General features: G+C 39.3%; 1 protein-coding gene across 2 annotated transcripts; it reads left to right on the top strand.

Moving 5' to 3' along the window:
- Nucleotides 1-617: 617 nt before the first annotated feature.
- On the top strand, nucleotides 618-15818 carry ankrd67 (ankyrin repeat domain 67). Of its 2 annotated transcripts, none has more exons than XM_048169071.1 (5): nucleotides 618-751; nucleotides 3850-4102; nucleotides 6406-6958; nucleotides 9739-10035; nucleotides 13652-15818. In XM_048169071.1, exons 2-5 carry the CDS (start codon nucleotides 3864-3866, stop codon nucleotides 13820-13822), a joined length of 1260 nt encoding a protein of 419 aa, XP_048025028.1. In that variant the 5' UTR covers nucleotides 618-751; nucleotides 3850-3863; the 3' UTR covers nucleotides 13823-15818. The 2 variants fall into 2 exon arrangements, with proteins under 2 accessions (XP_048025028.1, XP_048025029.1); XM_048169072.1 differs by having other exon boundaries at nucleotides 731-819.
- Nucleotides 15819-15908: the final 90 nt, after the last annotated feature.

Raw genomic sequence — 15908 nt, 5'->3', positions numbered from 1 at the left:
TGAATTGATCTGGCCACAAACAACAGGAATTTATTGAATTATAATATACAGAAATTCAATACTGTCACACAGCAAAGGAATTTCATTAGTTCATGTTTTGTGGAAATACATGAATAATTGCATAATTAATTATGCAAAAATAATGTACACACATTTATTCCCTAATAAATCCTATACTTAAAGCAGTTTTTTGAGTTTCTTTTTATATACATTCTTCTTCCTTCAATTCAACTTTTAAGTTCAATTCAATTCTGCATTCTATTCGCTACTGCAATTCATTTCTGCATGGTGTACAACCTTTCAGTGAAAACCCAATGGTATTTTTGAATATAAAGATAAAAAGCATTGAATTGTGAAGAAAGATCACAATAAGCAAATGACCATGATAAGGGTCACAACAAAATTAGTTGATTTATAGCACATTTCAAATACAATGGTAATTGTATTTGTGTTTTACATAGGATAAAGTAGAAAAAAAGATACAATTGCATGCAGTTTAAATGTAATTGTGCCACAGCAACCATCAGGCATGCGCAGTCTCAAACCTCTCTCTCTCTTCTGTGCCATCATACAATAACAGTGCTCTAAAAGCCCATTCTCACCATAGCAACCTCAGATGAACATAAAACACTTGATGAACAATATCAGATGGGGTGGAAAGACCGGACTTACATGTTATGTCACCCTGAGAAATCTGTTCAACAGCACACTGGAGAGAAGCAAGACGTCATGCAGTAACTGGCACTCACAGGTAACTTCTCTGTCTTGTTTCCAGTGAACTGAGTTGTACGGATCTGCAAATTCAAACGCTCATCTCTGGTAATGTGTATTTGTGTCATTGTTAATTTGAATCCAAAAGAAATGATGTAAACTTATAAAGTGATAATTGTTTGGGGTGCCAAATACAAGTTTAATAGTCTTTACTTAGAAATATGAACTGTTCAAATAATTTTACTGTAAATGCAACAAAATAGCATTATCTCATTTGATGTCTAATTATTAATCTTCCTCAGCAGCAGTGTATATGTGCAGTTGCGTGTTTTTTAAAGATATTTTGCTTTGATAAATGGCAAGGCAGGAGGCAAGGGCAGGAGCCAGTTGTCCGCCCACATAATCCCGAACTCCCACGACATGACAGGCCGTACACGCCTCCAGATCTCAGTGGCTCGCAGCTTGACTTGGAACACGCATTCACCGCTGAGGATAACACTTAAAGTGTGATCTTTTTAAACTACATCTCTTTTCACACATACTGAACAATGGCATAATTCACAGAGAAATGAAATTTCTGTCAGAATTTACTCACCCTCATGTCGTTTCAAATCTATATGACTTTCTTTCTTCTGTGGAACACAAAAGAAGATATTTAGAGATTTTTATTTATTTATTTTATTTACTTATTTTTGGTCTATACAATAGATGTCAATGGTCACCAAAGCTGTTAGGGGCCATTTACATGACACCGGTTTAACTAAAAATGTAAAACTTTTTAAATGACAACAATGTTTTGGGGGCCTAAAAATGCAAACTTTTGAAAACGGGTTTCTATGTGTACGTTTACACAACAACGATGTATTAAAAATGGAAAAGTTTTCACTTTGCGTTTTTCGTGTGCAGACGACAGTGTTGTCAAAATGATCCCTGTTCACAATGATCCATGAAAACGTCTAAAAACTGCCAGGCCAGTAGATGGCGATGTGACTTTGTAAGAAATTTGCATTTTTGTAGTTTACATGGAGATGATAACGGTATCGTTTTCAAAATCTTGCACTTTAAATCTTGTTTTCAAAAGTTTGCATTTTCAGGCCCCCAAAATGCTGTTGTTGTGTAAATAAAACCAAAATGCATAAAAAGTTTTACATTTTTAGTTAAAGCTATGTTGTGTAAACGCCCCCAAAGTGTTTTTGAAAACTATAATATTATTGTCTCGGTGTAAACTACAAAAACGTGTTCAGTCTATATGCGCACAGTTTTTCACTACAAAATGATATCGCCAACTACTGGCCAGGCATGAATAATACAGCTTTTAAGTCTTTTTCGCCTATCCGTGTGAACATGGATCGTTTTGACAATGTCGTTGTCTATACATGAAAATTACGGAGCCCCGCACGACATGCAAGAAAAAACATTAAATAATGCGCACGATTTACTAATTCGTTCCCTTGATTTACTAAAACGTGCACAATTTAGGCCTACTAATTCGTTCCCTCGATTTACTAAAACATGCGCATAATTTAGACCTATTAATTCGTTCCCTCGATTTACTAAAACGTGCGCACAATTTACTATTTTATTCCCTCGATTTATAAATCATGCGTATGAATTATAAATCGAGTTAACAAAATAGCAAATTTTGCGCACATTTTAGTAAATCGAGGGAATGAATTAGTAAATCGTGTGCACGATTTAGCCTTCTATTTTTTTCCTGCATGTGTAACCCCTCTACTCACCCTGCTCTGCACGTGTCTCGAACCTGGGTCTCCGGCGTGGGAGTCGAACGCTCTAACAAGGAGGCTAAAGGCTGCAACCTATAGCGTCAGTCGCTAGAGCATCTCTTGAGATCAGAGGAGTGAGGTTTACTCGCACAGCGACTACTAGCTGGCCTCCGTTACACATGTCATGTCTGGGGCTCTGTAGAAAAGCGCAAAGGAAAACCTTTTCGTTTTTAGTACATCGTTGTCGTGTATCCTAACACTAACATTCATAACCTAAACATAACGTAGCCTAACACTAACATTCTTTAAAAAATTCACAAAAGGAAGAAAGTCATACAGGTTTGGAATGATATGAGGGTGAATAAAGGATGACAGAACTATCCCAAAACAATATCTTAAACTTATGGCATGCATTACTAATGCTCAATCTGAGTTTGAACAATTTGTAGCCTATTAAACGTTGTGCTACAGGAGTGAATGATACCCCAGATTGTGCTGCTTGTTGTGGAGAGTTTTACAATTTTCACCGAAAAATATGCCATAGACTTAAATATGCCATGGACCTAAGCTATATCTAGAGACTTACATATGGCTAGCAGTCGGCTCTTTTTACTCAAGCCAGTAAGCAACCGCTCAGAACACCCATAGTAATGTCCTTAAAAAACACTTTAAACACCCTAGCATTTTGGCAGCAATTTTGCATATACTCACATTTTCTTCAGAAAATTCAAAATCTTGTTGCATTATACATGATGCTTAAGAAATAATTACTCAGTTTACATTTATAGTTTGAAATGTCCTGAAACTTTGATTTTCAAATATATATACAATTAGTGTACATGATCTGTAATGGAGCATTACATACTGTTTATTATTCAGATTCTAATGATATCACTAAAATGTTTTTCCATGTTTTGCTGCTTCTCTACAAGACAGGCTGCCAGGAAAGCTAATAAAACCTCTAAAATAGTAATTGCAGCCACTGTTACTATGACAACCGTGTCTCTAGATGGAATTACAGCAGAAAGACAGATCAGAAGAGTCTTTGAAAACATTCACTGGAAGATCAGTGTAGAATATTTGGAGCCATGGAGACAGTGACTTTATAGGTTACGCAACCACTCCAGTGATTTACTTAAAATTTATCACACTTTAAATGTAGGTCAGAAACGGTCCAATTTAGTGATGTAACCGAACTGCCTGAGAATCTTCTAACTGTTGTAAACTTTTACCACCCCCTGGTGGAATGAGTGTATAGTTAGCCAGAAACTAATCTGTACAACTGTTCATATTCTTTTAGTTCAGTGTAGTAATTCAAATGAGTAAGTCCATATGTGAATAAGTCCAACTAACAACCAATGAAAATAAAAGGAATGTTTGATAAAACCTGTAACATCGTGAACTCTCTCCACAGGCTATCCTCCTGCCATGGCCCACGCAGGCCCAGAGATGCACTGGAGATGGTTGGAGCTCCATGACTCTGTGTCTATGGGGTCTGTGGAGAGGAAGGTCCGGACAGCTGCAGGAACAAGACAGTGGAGGATTCACCGTCGACCCAAACCCAGGCACACTCTCTTGGATGAGCGGAGGCTGCACTATGCTGCTTGGGAGGGTTGTCTGGAGCAAGTCAGGGCCTTGCTGGAACGTGGGGTGCCTGCTAACTGCCAGTTAGTGAGCTATAACCTTAAAGGGAATCAAGTCATCCAAAATATTCAATTCTGGCATTATTTTATGTCATTTCAAATGTTATTTTTGGCTGAACTACACCTTTAAAGGGGTCATATTGTAGTTTTTTTTTTTTAATGGCAACAGCTATTTGCACTATATGTCAATAGCAACAAAAAAGTTTTCTTTGCACTAAGTGAAAATAGCAGTACTTTCTTTGCATTAAGTATTAGATATTTGCACCAAGTGCAAATAGTTTTTAGTTTCTGTACAAATAGTGGCAGATAAGCTACTATTTGCACCTCAGTGTTTTGTAGTACATTTGTAATGATGAACTGGAATTAAGATCCATGTGCGGTTTATTTAACAGCGGAGGCGGTGTACAGACAGGTGTGGGTAAAATCGCAGATAATATGGTTATAACATAAGCAGAGGCAGGCAGCAGACAGACATTATCCAGATGAAAGTGAAAGTGACGTGATGTGTAGCCAAGTATGGTGTCCCATACTCGGAATTTGTGCACCCATCCAAGAGCAGTGTGTAGTGAACACACACACCCGGAACAGTGGGCAGTCTTTTTTTTTTTTTTTTTTGCTGCGCTGCCCGGGGAGTGATTGGGTGTTAGGTGTCTTGCTCAAGGACATCTCAGTTTTGGGTAATGAGAGTGGAAGAGAGCACTGTTCATTCACTCCCCCAACCTACATTTCCTGCCGGTACTGAGACTCAAACCCATGACCTTCGGGATACAAGTCTGACTCTCTAACCATTAGGCCTCAACTACAAAATGAATAAGGCAGGCAGCAAGAGTTAAACACCTGTTAAACACTTTATTCCCATTATTAAAAACTCTGTTAGGCACTTTATTTTATTTTATTTTGAACTACATAAAAATAGAGGTTCTTTATTGGCATCGGTGGTTCCATGAAGAACCTTTAACATCTATAGAACCTAAAACAATATTCTTTAGAGAACCAAAAATGGTTCTTCTATTGCATCCTTTTTGGAACCTTTATTTTTAAAGAGTGTAGGGGTGGTTGCGTCAAAAGTTAACGCTATTCTCCTAATGTTTATTAATCAAATTCTAATGATATCACTAAAATGTTTTCCATGTTTTGCTTCTTATATACAAGACGGGCTGCCAGAAAGTTAAAAGGATAAGTCCACTTTTAAATACACTTTTCCTGATAAATTTACTCACCCCCATGTCATCCAAGATGTTCATGTCTTTCTTTCGTCAGTCGAAAAGAAATGAAGGTTTTTGATGAAAACATTCCAGGATTATTCTCCTTATATATCAAGTTGAATAGGGAAGGCGTAGGACATTCAGCGTAAGCGTTGTGAAGAATGCGGAAGCGGAAAGTACGTTCAAGGCGATATTTTGTTTATAAAGCATAAGCGGTTGTATTTTTTTCGAAAATGACCGATCGTTTCGCTAGATAAGACCCTTATTTCTCATCTGGTATCGTTTAAAGCCCTTGAAGCTGCACTGAAACTGTAATATGGACCTTCAACCTGTTGGTAGCCATTGAAATACACTATAAGGAGAATAATCCTGGAATGTTTTCATCAAAAACCTTAATTTCTTTTCGACTGACGAAAGAAAGACATGAACATCTTGGATGACATGGGGGTGAGTAAATTTATCAGGAAAAGTGTATTTAAAGTGAACTACTCCTTTAAAGGGTTAGTTCACCCAAAAATGAAAATTCTGTCATTAATTACTCACCCTCATGTCGTTTCACACCCATAAGACCTTGATATTTTTGATGAAATCCGCGAGCTGACTCCTCAATAGACAGCAATTTAACCACCACTTTCAATGTCCAGAAAGGTACTAAAGACATTGTTAAAACAGTTGATGTGACTACAGTGGTTCAACCTTAAGGTTATGAAGCAATGTGAATACTTTTTGTGTGCAAAAACAAAACAAAAATAACTTTATTCAACAATCTCTTCTCTTCTGTGTCATTCTCATACGCTGTTAAAACAACTTGCAAATTGCTTATCTATGGAGTTTCTGCATATTAAAATAGATTAGGAAAAAATATTTTAACGATAAAAAATTACACTTAACACTTCTGAAACAAGATCTATTGACAGTATTTGTTGTATAATTTTGTTTTAAATTCACACTTTCCATGATATATCCCTTTTAAATAAGTATTATTACAGTGTCAGATGTTAGTAACAGAAGGTAACTGTGTAAAAATAGTAATGTCTAATGCCATGCAAAAGAGTGTTCTATTAATCCCAAAATAAATATACAGACATATTTTTCGCTGACTGGGCTATTTTGTACTTCCAGGGACCCGTATGGTTGGACAGCTGTCCACCACGCCTCTTTCAAGGGTCATCTCATGCTGATCAAGTTCCTGTTGCAAACCGGCCAGGTGGAGGTAAACAGCCAAGACTTCTTCAATTGCACTCCCCTGCACCGCTCTTGCAGCGGAGGGAACCCCGAGACCACAGCCTTCCTCCTCCAGAAGGGGGCATCACATTCAGTAAGGTCCTGCTCTGGCCAGACGCCCCTTCACCTGGCTGCAGCCAGAGGACACCTGGGCACGGCACGGGTTTTGCTCCAGCACTTGGCTTCACCGAACCCCCAGGACTTTCATAAGTGGACACCCCTGCATTGGGCAGTTTTTGGAGGCTGGGGGGACGTGGCGGAGCTCCTGCTAGATAATGGGGCAGATGTGGAGGGAGGAAAAGGTGTGGGCATGAGCCCTCTGCAGCTGGCAGTGTTGACAGGGAATGAGGCAGGGGTGAGACTGCTGCTGCACCGAGGGGCAGATGCCAATATGAGGGGTCCTAATGGGCGCACAGCCATGCACCTTTGTGCCTGCTCTGGAGACAAGAAGGTGATTGACTATGGGCTTGAATCTATTTTCTAAATGGATGCTATTGACCTTATTTTAAACAATTTATCTATTTTTTCATTTTTTTAAAAAAAGTTTTAACCTCATAATGTGTTAAAGGCCCTGTTTACACCTCATAATAATAAGGCTTTTTCAGTGATTCATTCACAAGTTGTCAGCCAAAATGCATTATCGTTTACACCTGGTCTAACCCGCGTTTTAAATGCGTCTCCTGTTACCACTTGTGTTCTGATTTCGTCTAGACCCTCCTCTGTTCTTCATCACACTCTACATCACTTATTGAATTAAGTATTATTGAATGAATGAAGCCATTATGCTGCTTATGAGCTGAAAAGGAAGCAAATGTAAAGGATGTGTAAGGTAACAACGATTTCAATCGCAGTCCTTGTGCACAACATTGCAAAGTTGGAATCAATTGTTTTGGTGCACTTTCTCAAAACACGTGCCATAATGCATCCCATGTCCCAAATCGTGTCAGTGGGTGGCGAGTAGGTGGTCATTTGTGGCTGTTCAAAAGCTAACTGGTAAAATACATTATCGTCTACCTCTGGAAGTGGCTGAAATTGTCAAGCTCAAAACGTTTCAGACCCCATTTACACCTATACTCAGAGTTGCCAAATCCATGGTTTTCCCTCGTAATTGGGCTACTTTAACACTGTTGGTACGCGGGTTGTTTTTTATGTCCACAGGTTGAAGCAACCCCAAATGATATTTAGCCCCCGAAATGTGATTTTTACTGGGTGACCGCTACTGAAATGTCATTGGGCTAGTTTTGGGCAAGCTTTGAGTAGCAATTTGGAGGGTTTTTTTTTTTTTTTTGTGAAAACCTGGCAACCCTGCCTGTACTTAGCGTTTTCCACTTGTGATCATATTGACAAAAACACATTTTAATGGCAGGTGTAAACAGGGCCAAAATGTCATAACTAGGGCTGCGTTCCAGTTCATTTTTTTTTTATGGCCTTCCCTCGCTAACTTCCCTCAGTCTCATTGACTCGGATGTACATCATTGCTTACGTTGCATGAGTGCCCACTACTGGCGGAACTTTTGCAATGGGCTGAATTGGAACGTCATAAGCCCTTGATCATTTTCAAGCCCTTGAAAATCCGCTATGGAGTTGATTTATTTATTTTTTTTTCCCTTACGAAATTGTTTAATGCAGCATTCTATATGTATATAGGTGTGTTAGGGTTGTTTTAAATGTTTAAAAATATATAATATATCATAGAGTTGTTTGTGGTGGGGTAAATTATACGCGATATGCGGTGACGTCACAATCGTGTTAAATTGTGGTATATGGAGCTGCCTGAAGTGTTTATATGAAGTAGACTCGCTCCCTCGGTCAAAACCAAGGGAGCGAGGGTCTGTCCATATAAACTTCCCTCGTCCACTTCATGAATTGGAACGCACTTCAAAATGGCGGCTGGGATTCCCCCGAGGGGAAGTGCTTAGGGAAGTTGGTGAGTGTGTGTCTAAAAGAGGAGTGGAACGCAGCCTAGATCTTTCAGTGAATATGACAGACTTCTCTCTGGTGACGTATGGGAGAATTCTCTAAATGTTTAGTTTGCCTAAACCCCGCCCCTGCAAGCTTGCGTTCATTTGCCTCTACTTTTGAGTGCCTGCACTACATTTTTTGCTTTTCTGATAATCTGTTACACTTTAAAATTTGGTCAACTTTGAAACTACCAGCATATAAAGTTTAGGGGGTTTAGAGCTTAAAAAAAATAGAAAATGAATTATACTCCAATAATAGATTGTTGTAGAGAAAAAACAGACATAACTAAGAAAACAAAAAATGAAATATACAGTTAGTATCTTTTACTATCCTTCAAAGATTTGAGTTTATTAACCTGACAAGTCCTGCAACTAGTTTTTTCCTCAGAAGCGCTCATATTATTAACCTGGTACCTTTTAAACATTCCATGTAGAATAATTACAGACACATACAACTGAATATACCTACCTTGCCCATAACATTGTTATGCAAAAAATCACATCTACCAACTGTTTTAACAGAAATCTTTGAAAAATTATGTTTTATTATCAAAGTTTGGAAAGAGCATGTTCAGATAATCAACCTAACTAGCACGAGAGGAGGCTTAAATATAGAGCTGAATAACCTCTGTTCCATGACAGTTTTTCCACCATCCACCATTGTGCTCTGGTTTTGGGCCAAATTCTGAGCTTGGAGTCCTCTATTCAGACAGCACGCCAAATACACCAAATATCACGCCAAATATCCAATTATATGTAAGTGTGAACTCGTGAACTCTAGAGACTGTAAAATAAGTTTGTGGCTGGAAAATTGGCAAGTGGGACTCTCTTTCAAATGCTTTTTTAAATAAAAGTACTAGTGTAACATAGTTACTTTACAATAGGAGAGATGAAATAATGTTATGCTATCCAATGTTATCTACTGTAGCACTGATCATGTGATCATTGAGTCTCTGATAAATGTTCTCTCTAAAATACTCTGTCTAAATGAAGTGTCCTATAAACAACTAAATGCATTTGTTTCTAATCATCCCTATTACCGCAGCATAACTTGCATTGCCAAGACTGTGAATTCAAGGTCTCGCTGCCCTTTTGGCTGAATGCTGTCAGAGTCAAGCCAACCGCGCACTGTGAAACAGATGGCATATGTGTGGGTGAAGGGCAGTGTACTGTTCCTGTCTGCTTAGCACCATTTGATCTTTCTTTCTCTCTCTATTTTCCATCCTCCCTTGTCTGTCTCTTCTAAACCGTATCTTCTCCTTCCCCTTAGATCCTCCAGCAGCTGTTAACAGTAGGGGCCAAGGTTGATGTCAGGGATGGAGATGTGGCATCTCCGCTGCATCTGGCTGCCCGCAGTGGCTCCAGGGCTGTAGTGCACTTGTTGATTCTGAATGGAGCAGGACTTGAGGACAGGGACAACCTCAAAATGACACCACTGCACTACTCAGCACTCAGGGATAATGTTGAGGCTGCCAAACTCTTGCTGCATTACGGGGCAGATGTGAATGCTGTGGAGAGGCTCGGACAGACACCTTTGCACCTGGCCTCAGAGAGGGGTCACTGCAAGGTGCGTCGATTCTCTGTTTATATCTTATGTAACCCTTCTGGTTCTACTCGGACTGCTCTGAGTGGGATTTGAACCGGCGTTTTCAGCATGGGAGGCGGGTGCACTAACAATGATGCTAAAGACTGCAGCCTCTAGCGTCAGTCGCTGCTAGTGCGCCTCTTGAGGCCAGGGGAGTGAGATTTACTTGCACAGCTCTTTACTAGCTGCTATGCACATATATATGCAAAATTAGCAGCCACAAAGTTGGCCTGGCATCTTTCCCAGCATTTTATAATGCATTGATTTTGAGGGCTTATCAGGGTGTTGCAAGAGTGTTTTAGGTATCTTACATAATCTGAGCAGTTGCCAGGTTCGTTGCTCAGAGTTATAAAATGAATGTGAATAGATTTGATGAGAAATATGTAAAATTTTGCTTACAGACTGTGGTCTTCTCAGAAAGAAAATCCAAGAAGCAGGAGAGTAAAAGTCTCTGTGCTCCATTTAATCTCAGTAGCCGCTTTTCCACTGTCGGGCCAGTGCGAGCCAGGGCTAACAGCGTGCCGGGCTGGGCCTATGGCCACAGACCTTAGGCACCGAGACCAAAATCAAGTTGCGTTTCCACTGTCGGTCCACTAGCTCCGCAGCGCTGATCTAAAAACCGCCCTTAAACACACCTCCCTTGATCAAATGTCACACAACCCAACCCATTTCAGTGTGTAGACCATCACCTGACTACGATTAGCTCCGCCTTTCACCTCGACCGCGCCTCAAGCCCCAGCTGGCCCGCTTTGGACCAAGGTTTTCAGCGGGCCGAAAAACCCGTGCCTTTGGCACCGAGGAAGCACCGAAGAGGCACGATCAAGCCCCGAAAGTGACAGTCGAAACGCGACTGGCCCTAGCACGCACTAGCACGCCCGCCTTTGGCCCGGCAGTGGAAACGCGGCTAGTGAGGGCCTATTTAAACCTGGTCACTTCATGCATTTTCTCTGATCGAATAGCTTTTTGACTGTCAAAAGACCAGTGCTGCATCCGAATATGCCTACTTCCATAATATATGGTTGGTGAAAAACAGTAACTGAGCCAAGTAGTATGGCCAAATTCATAGTATTCCTAAAACAGTACCCAGATGACTTGCTACTTCTGGTGAGATTCTGAAGTGCGCATTCGATGGACACTTCAGCTATTGTCCCATGAGGCCACGGGAGAGGATTTGTGAATGGAGGTGAAGTGACGCAACTGACACCGTAGGTCACATACATGGTGGATGTAGTATGTCTGAATTTCTTTCATACTACACACATTCATACTATATAAAACATACTTTTTTAACGGTTGTGAAGTAAGTTTCAGTATACAGTATGCTATTTCAGATGCAGCACAGGTGTAAATGCCCTCCAAAATACTTTTGAGATGGATTTAAATCCAATCACTCAAACCACTTCAGAAGATGGTTTGAGACACATTCCAGAAACAACTGGACAAGTGTAAATGTATCTTGTTGTTAAAGGGTTAGTTCACCCAAAAATGTAAATTATGTCATTAATCACTCACCCTCATGTCATTAGGACCTTCGTTCATCTTCGGAACACAAATTAAGATAATTTTGGTAAAATCCGATGGCTCAGTGAGGCCTGCATTGCCAGCAAGATCATTTCCTTTTTCAATGCCCAGAAAGATACTAAAAACACTGCTTCATGAAGCTTCAAATCTTTTGTTTCGGATCAGTGGTTCAGATTGCGTATCAAACTGCCAAAGTCACCTGAACTATTGAAATTTCGAAACGCTTATGACGTAACAAAGCCTGAACTATTTACAGAAATCACGTGATTTTGGCACTCTGAACCACTGATTCGAAACAAAAGATTCGCAAAATTCGTTATTTTGTTTTTTGGCACACAAAAAGTATTTTTGTCGCTTTATAATGTTAAGGTTGAACCACTGACATGAGGTTGAGTACTTAATGACTGGATTTTCATTTTTGGGTGAACTAACTCTTTAAAGCCATTTTACTCCTCCCAAAATGGTAAAAAAAAAAAAACTGTTGTAATACAGAAGAGGCGGAAAGGCAGAGTGGAAGTGCAGGTGTTTTTAATAACAAAAGCAAAACAGGAACCAAGGAAGACAAAGGACATAAGAACAAGAAAACAAGAAACCAGAATACAAGAACACACAAGAATACTGAAATATGCGAAACAACTGACAAACTAAAACAGAAAACACTAGGAACTACAAAACTAGAAACAGGAAATGAACCAAATAAAATCTAAACATAAAAGTCCAAATGAAAGACATGACACCAATAGCCAGATATGACAGCACAGCAACATGCATTGCCACAGAAATGGCCCGCCATCTTTTTCATCAAGCAAATGAAATTCAGTGTTCATTCACAAATTCACAAAACTCAACACAGAGTCATTTTCATTAAAAGTGATGAGTGCTGACACAGCTCTCTCTTCTATTGCTGTCTTTGATCTTGAAATAAGATGATAATAAATTGCACCTCATATGATATGCAGCATACTGTATCGGTTGCTTTCAGTTACATGAACAAGTTGAATTTGTATATAGCTGGGAATGGAAGATTGTATTTATATTTGTTTTGCGGAGATATTTATGTGGCCAGATGTACAGTAAATGAAACCATTTTAACAAATCAGATAGCTATCTGATTCTGATCAGTAAAAAAGCATTAAGGTGGACTCAGCAGAATTTCAGTAACACTGTTTGGAAGTTAGTCAGGCCGACACCAACAACAAATGTCTAACCAATCAGTATGATGAGAACGACCAAGCAGGAGATTCGAAAAAAAAAAAAAAAAAAAAAAAAAAAAAAAAAAAAAAAACCCTGCAGAACAAGAGATGGGACACAATACAAAAGCTCAAAAGAATATCACTGGAATGAAGGTTTATGACTGAGCAAGCCCTTTAGGACCTGCGTTAATATTAGAAAAACTTTCCAGCGCTGGAGAGAGCTAAGTGGGAAGGCCTGAAAACAGAAGAGGCTGCTTTGATTCCGCTTCACACGTAAGTAACACTGGGTTTTGATTGTCTGGAGCTGCTGTGCTGTTTGCGACTAACAATGAACACTTGTTTGTATTTACTCATGTACATTCATTTTTTTGTGCTTCCTTGTCATTTGTTCATCAACTGCACTTTATTTTTCGTGAAGCATTTTGTTGTGCGTCAGCTGTGATAAACAGACATCCACTCGCATTGCGTGTGTAACAGTGGCAAGATAGTGAGAGTTTTGCAGGTAAACCACTGCACACTGACGACTGCGAGAGAATCTGGTGTTTAGCATCATTGGTAGTGCATTCGCCTCACATGCTAGCAGCGATCAGGCCAGGGTTTGAGACTGACTCGGAGCAGGGTGGTTAGGATTGAAGTGTGTATTTTGGAGGCGGAGCAATGAAGAGAGGGATGGGTTTGTTTGGGTTGATTTCAAATATCAACAATGTCCAATAGCGTTTTTCAAAATCTACTTACCGCACATTTAACTGAAAAGTGTAAATAGGCCCTATCTGTGATTTCACTTTCCTATGGGATGTTCTGCTCTTTGTTGTATTTTATTAATTTCTATATAAATGTTTACCTGTGTCTTTCCTTTCTCAGTATATTTGTGATTCAATCCACAGGTCTTCAAGGTTCTGCTAGACAAAGGTGCTGATCCTGAACTAAGAAGCAGCTGGAGGGAGACAGCAGAGGACGTTGCAAGGACACACAATCAGCTAGACATCATCCAGCTCCTTCAGCAACACCAGACTGTCAGGATGAGCGATCGAGCTCAGGACAGTGTGCATAGATAGAAGAAAAAACAGAGAATTAAAGGGATAGTTCACCCAAAAATGAAAAAAATACTCCATGATTTACTCACCCTCAAGCTATCCTAGGTGTATATGACTTTCTTCTTTCAGAAGAATACAATTAGAGATATATTAAATGTCCTGGTTCTCCTAAGCTTTATAATGGCAGTGGATAGAGGATGAGTTTTTGGAGCCCAAAAAAGTGCATCCATCCATCATAAAAGATATCCACACGGCTCCAGAGGGTTAATTATGGCCTTCTGAAGTGAAGTGATGCATTTGTGTGAAAAAAATGTCCATATTTAAAACTTCAATAACTGGCTTCCGGCAGATGGTCGTACGCACGTCGACTTACGCCAAAAGAGTAACCCTTGATGCGATATAGAAGTAGCGTAAGCTTTGACGCCTCTCGCCTATCTTTAAAAATTCTCGTTTTAGACTTCTAATTCGTGACCGGTGTTTTGTTTTGCTCTCTCCTCTGCGCTTCCGCATTCGTCAGTGCGTCATGTGTCAGGTCAGAGTTCACTCTTTCGCCGTAAATTGATGCATACAGACGTCTTTCGGAAGCTAATTTTTTTTGTTTTTAAAGTTTTAAATATGTGGGGTTTTTTTTTTTATACAAACACATCGCTTCAGAAGGCCGTTATTACACGGGGAAGTGTAGTAATCTTTAATGATGGATGGTTGCACTTTTTTGGGCTTCACAATCTCATCCTTTATTTACTGCCATTATAAAGCTTAGGAGAGCCAGGACATTTAATATAACTCTGATTGTATTCCTCAGAAAGAAGATAGTCATACACATGGCTTGAGGGTGAGTAAATCATGGGGTAAGTTTCATTTTTGGGTAAACTAACCCTTTTTACGGCCTGATCACACAGAGGATAACTATAACGATAAATAAGTTTAAATAATCTTTCTTATTCCACACCACAACTATAACGATACAGAGGAACAATATTGATGGAATCACTTTCAAAACTATTTTTTTCTAGCTGATAAATGATAAAAATGATGGTGGAATTGAAGTCTTGTGATTGTAGTTTAGTTTTAGCTTTTTACTTTAGGCTTCTTCATAAAAGTTGTTCAGTTTTGAAGATTATCATGATGAACAAAACGTGTGAGAATAGTAAATGTTTGTCGGTCACACAGTTTATATTCTTCAACAATCGATCCTATTGGAATTTTGTCAAGGGAACGAGGGTGATGCTTACTTGTTGATGGTTGGCCTACAAAAATACATCACCCCTGCAGCACTCTATTGACAGCCAATCAGAATCCACCTGAGATCGAGCAGACAACTTAACTGCAGCACACACTTATAACAGAATGTTACCATGCGTTGATGTGGATGCTAATGTAGTTATTGTTATCTTCATCGTGTGAACCGGCCTTAAACAACAGTTCCAGTCCACTGATTTGATTGAACAAGTGGCATAGTTTATATTTTGTATAAATGTGTGGTCACATTTACTGTTTCACAAATATTCATGGTCGAAATCGAGTAATTTTTATAGGAATATGCACAATCAGGAATTTAGCTTGAGGGCAAAAGATTTCCCCTTGCAGGTTTCGCTCGGGTTCATGTTGATCATGCAAATTCACGATGTTGACCAACAGAAAGCTGCTTGGTTTGAAAGTGACTTCTTTCAGAGCTGTGACCTTTGTGCCCGTGAATTTTACTGAAATTTCTCTAATGTGACTTTACCTTAACAGAAGTGGAACTACGGTTTGTACCTGATCTTCCCTAACAAAACTTTGCCATGGTAAACATAATTTCTGTCAAAATGCCATAGCTATGACTGGGGCCATTGCTAGAAATCACAGGGGATGGAACAAAATTGAGGTTTATTCTTAAGTTGTTTTCTTTTTCTATTTTGAACAGTGGTGGATAAAACTTCCAGTAGTACATTTAGTGCCTATAGTGTTGTTGCAAAGTATGATTAGCAACTTATATTTTTAAGGGTCTACAGAAATAAAATCCTCTTCAACAATCTGATACTCGGGTGACAATTTCTAATAAAGCAGGTATAATTTCAGCACATTGTAATGTAAATTGTTCACATAAATTGTGTTTTATTGCAAAGAA

The sequence above is a fragment of the Megalobrama amblycephala genome, linkage group LG19, assembly GCF_018812025.1.
Source record: "Megalobrama amblycephala isolate DHTTF-2021 linkage group LG19, ASM1881202v1, whole genome shotgun sequence".
In the NCBI taxonomy this organism is placed as follows: Eukaryota; Metazoa; Chordata; class Actinopteri; order Cypriniformes; family Xenocyprididae; genus Megalobrama; species Megalobrama amblycephala.
The sequence above is the reverse complement of the archived record's forward strand: the minus strand, read 5'-3'. Positions and strand labels throughout refer to the sequence as shown.

Excerpts from the sequence above, each read along its gene's own strand:
- ankrd67 (XM_048169071.1), top strand. The coding sequence starts at position 3,864 with ATGGCCCACGCAGGCCCAGAGATGCACTGGAGATGGTTGGAGCTCCAT. Across the intron at positions 4,103-6,405 it reads GGGGTGCCTGCTAACTGCCA|GGACCCGTATGGTTGGACAG; the intron begins GTTAGTGAGCTA and ends TTGTACTTCCAG. Across the intron at positions 10,036-13,651 it reads CAGAGAGGGGTCACTGCAAG|GTCTTCAAGGTTCTGCTAGA; the intron begins GTGCGTCGATTC and ends TTCAATCCACAG.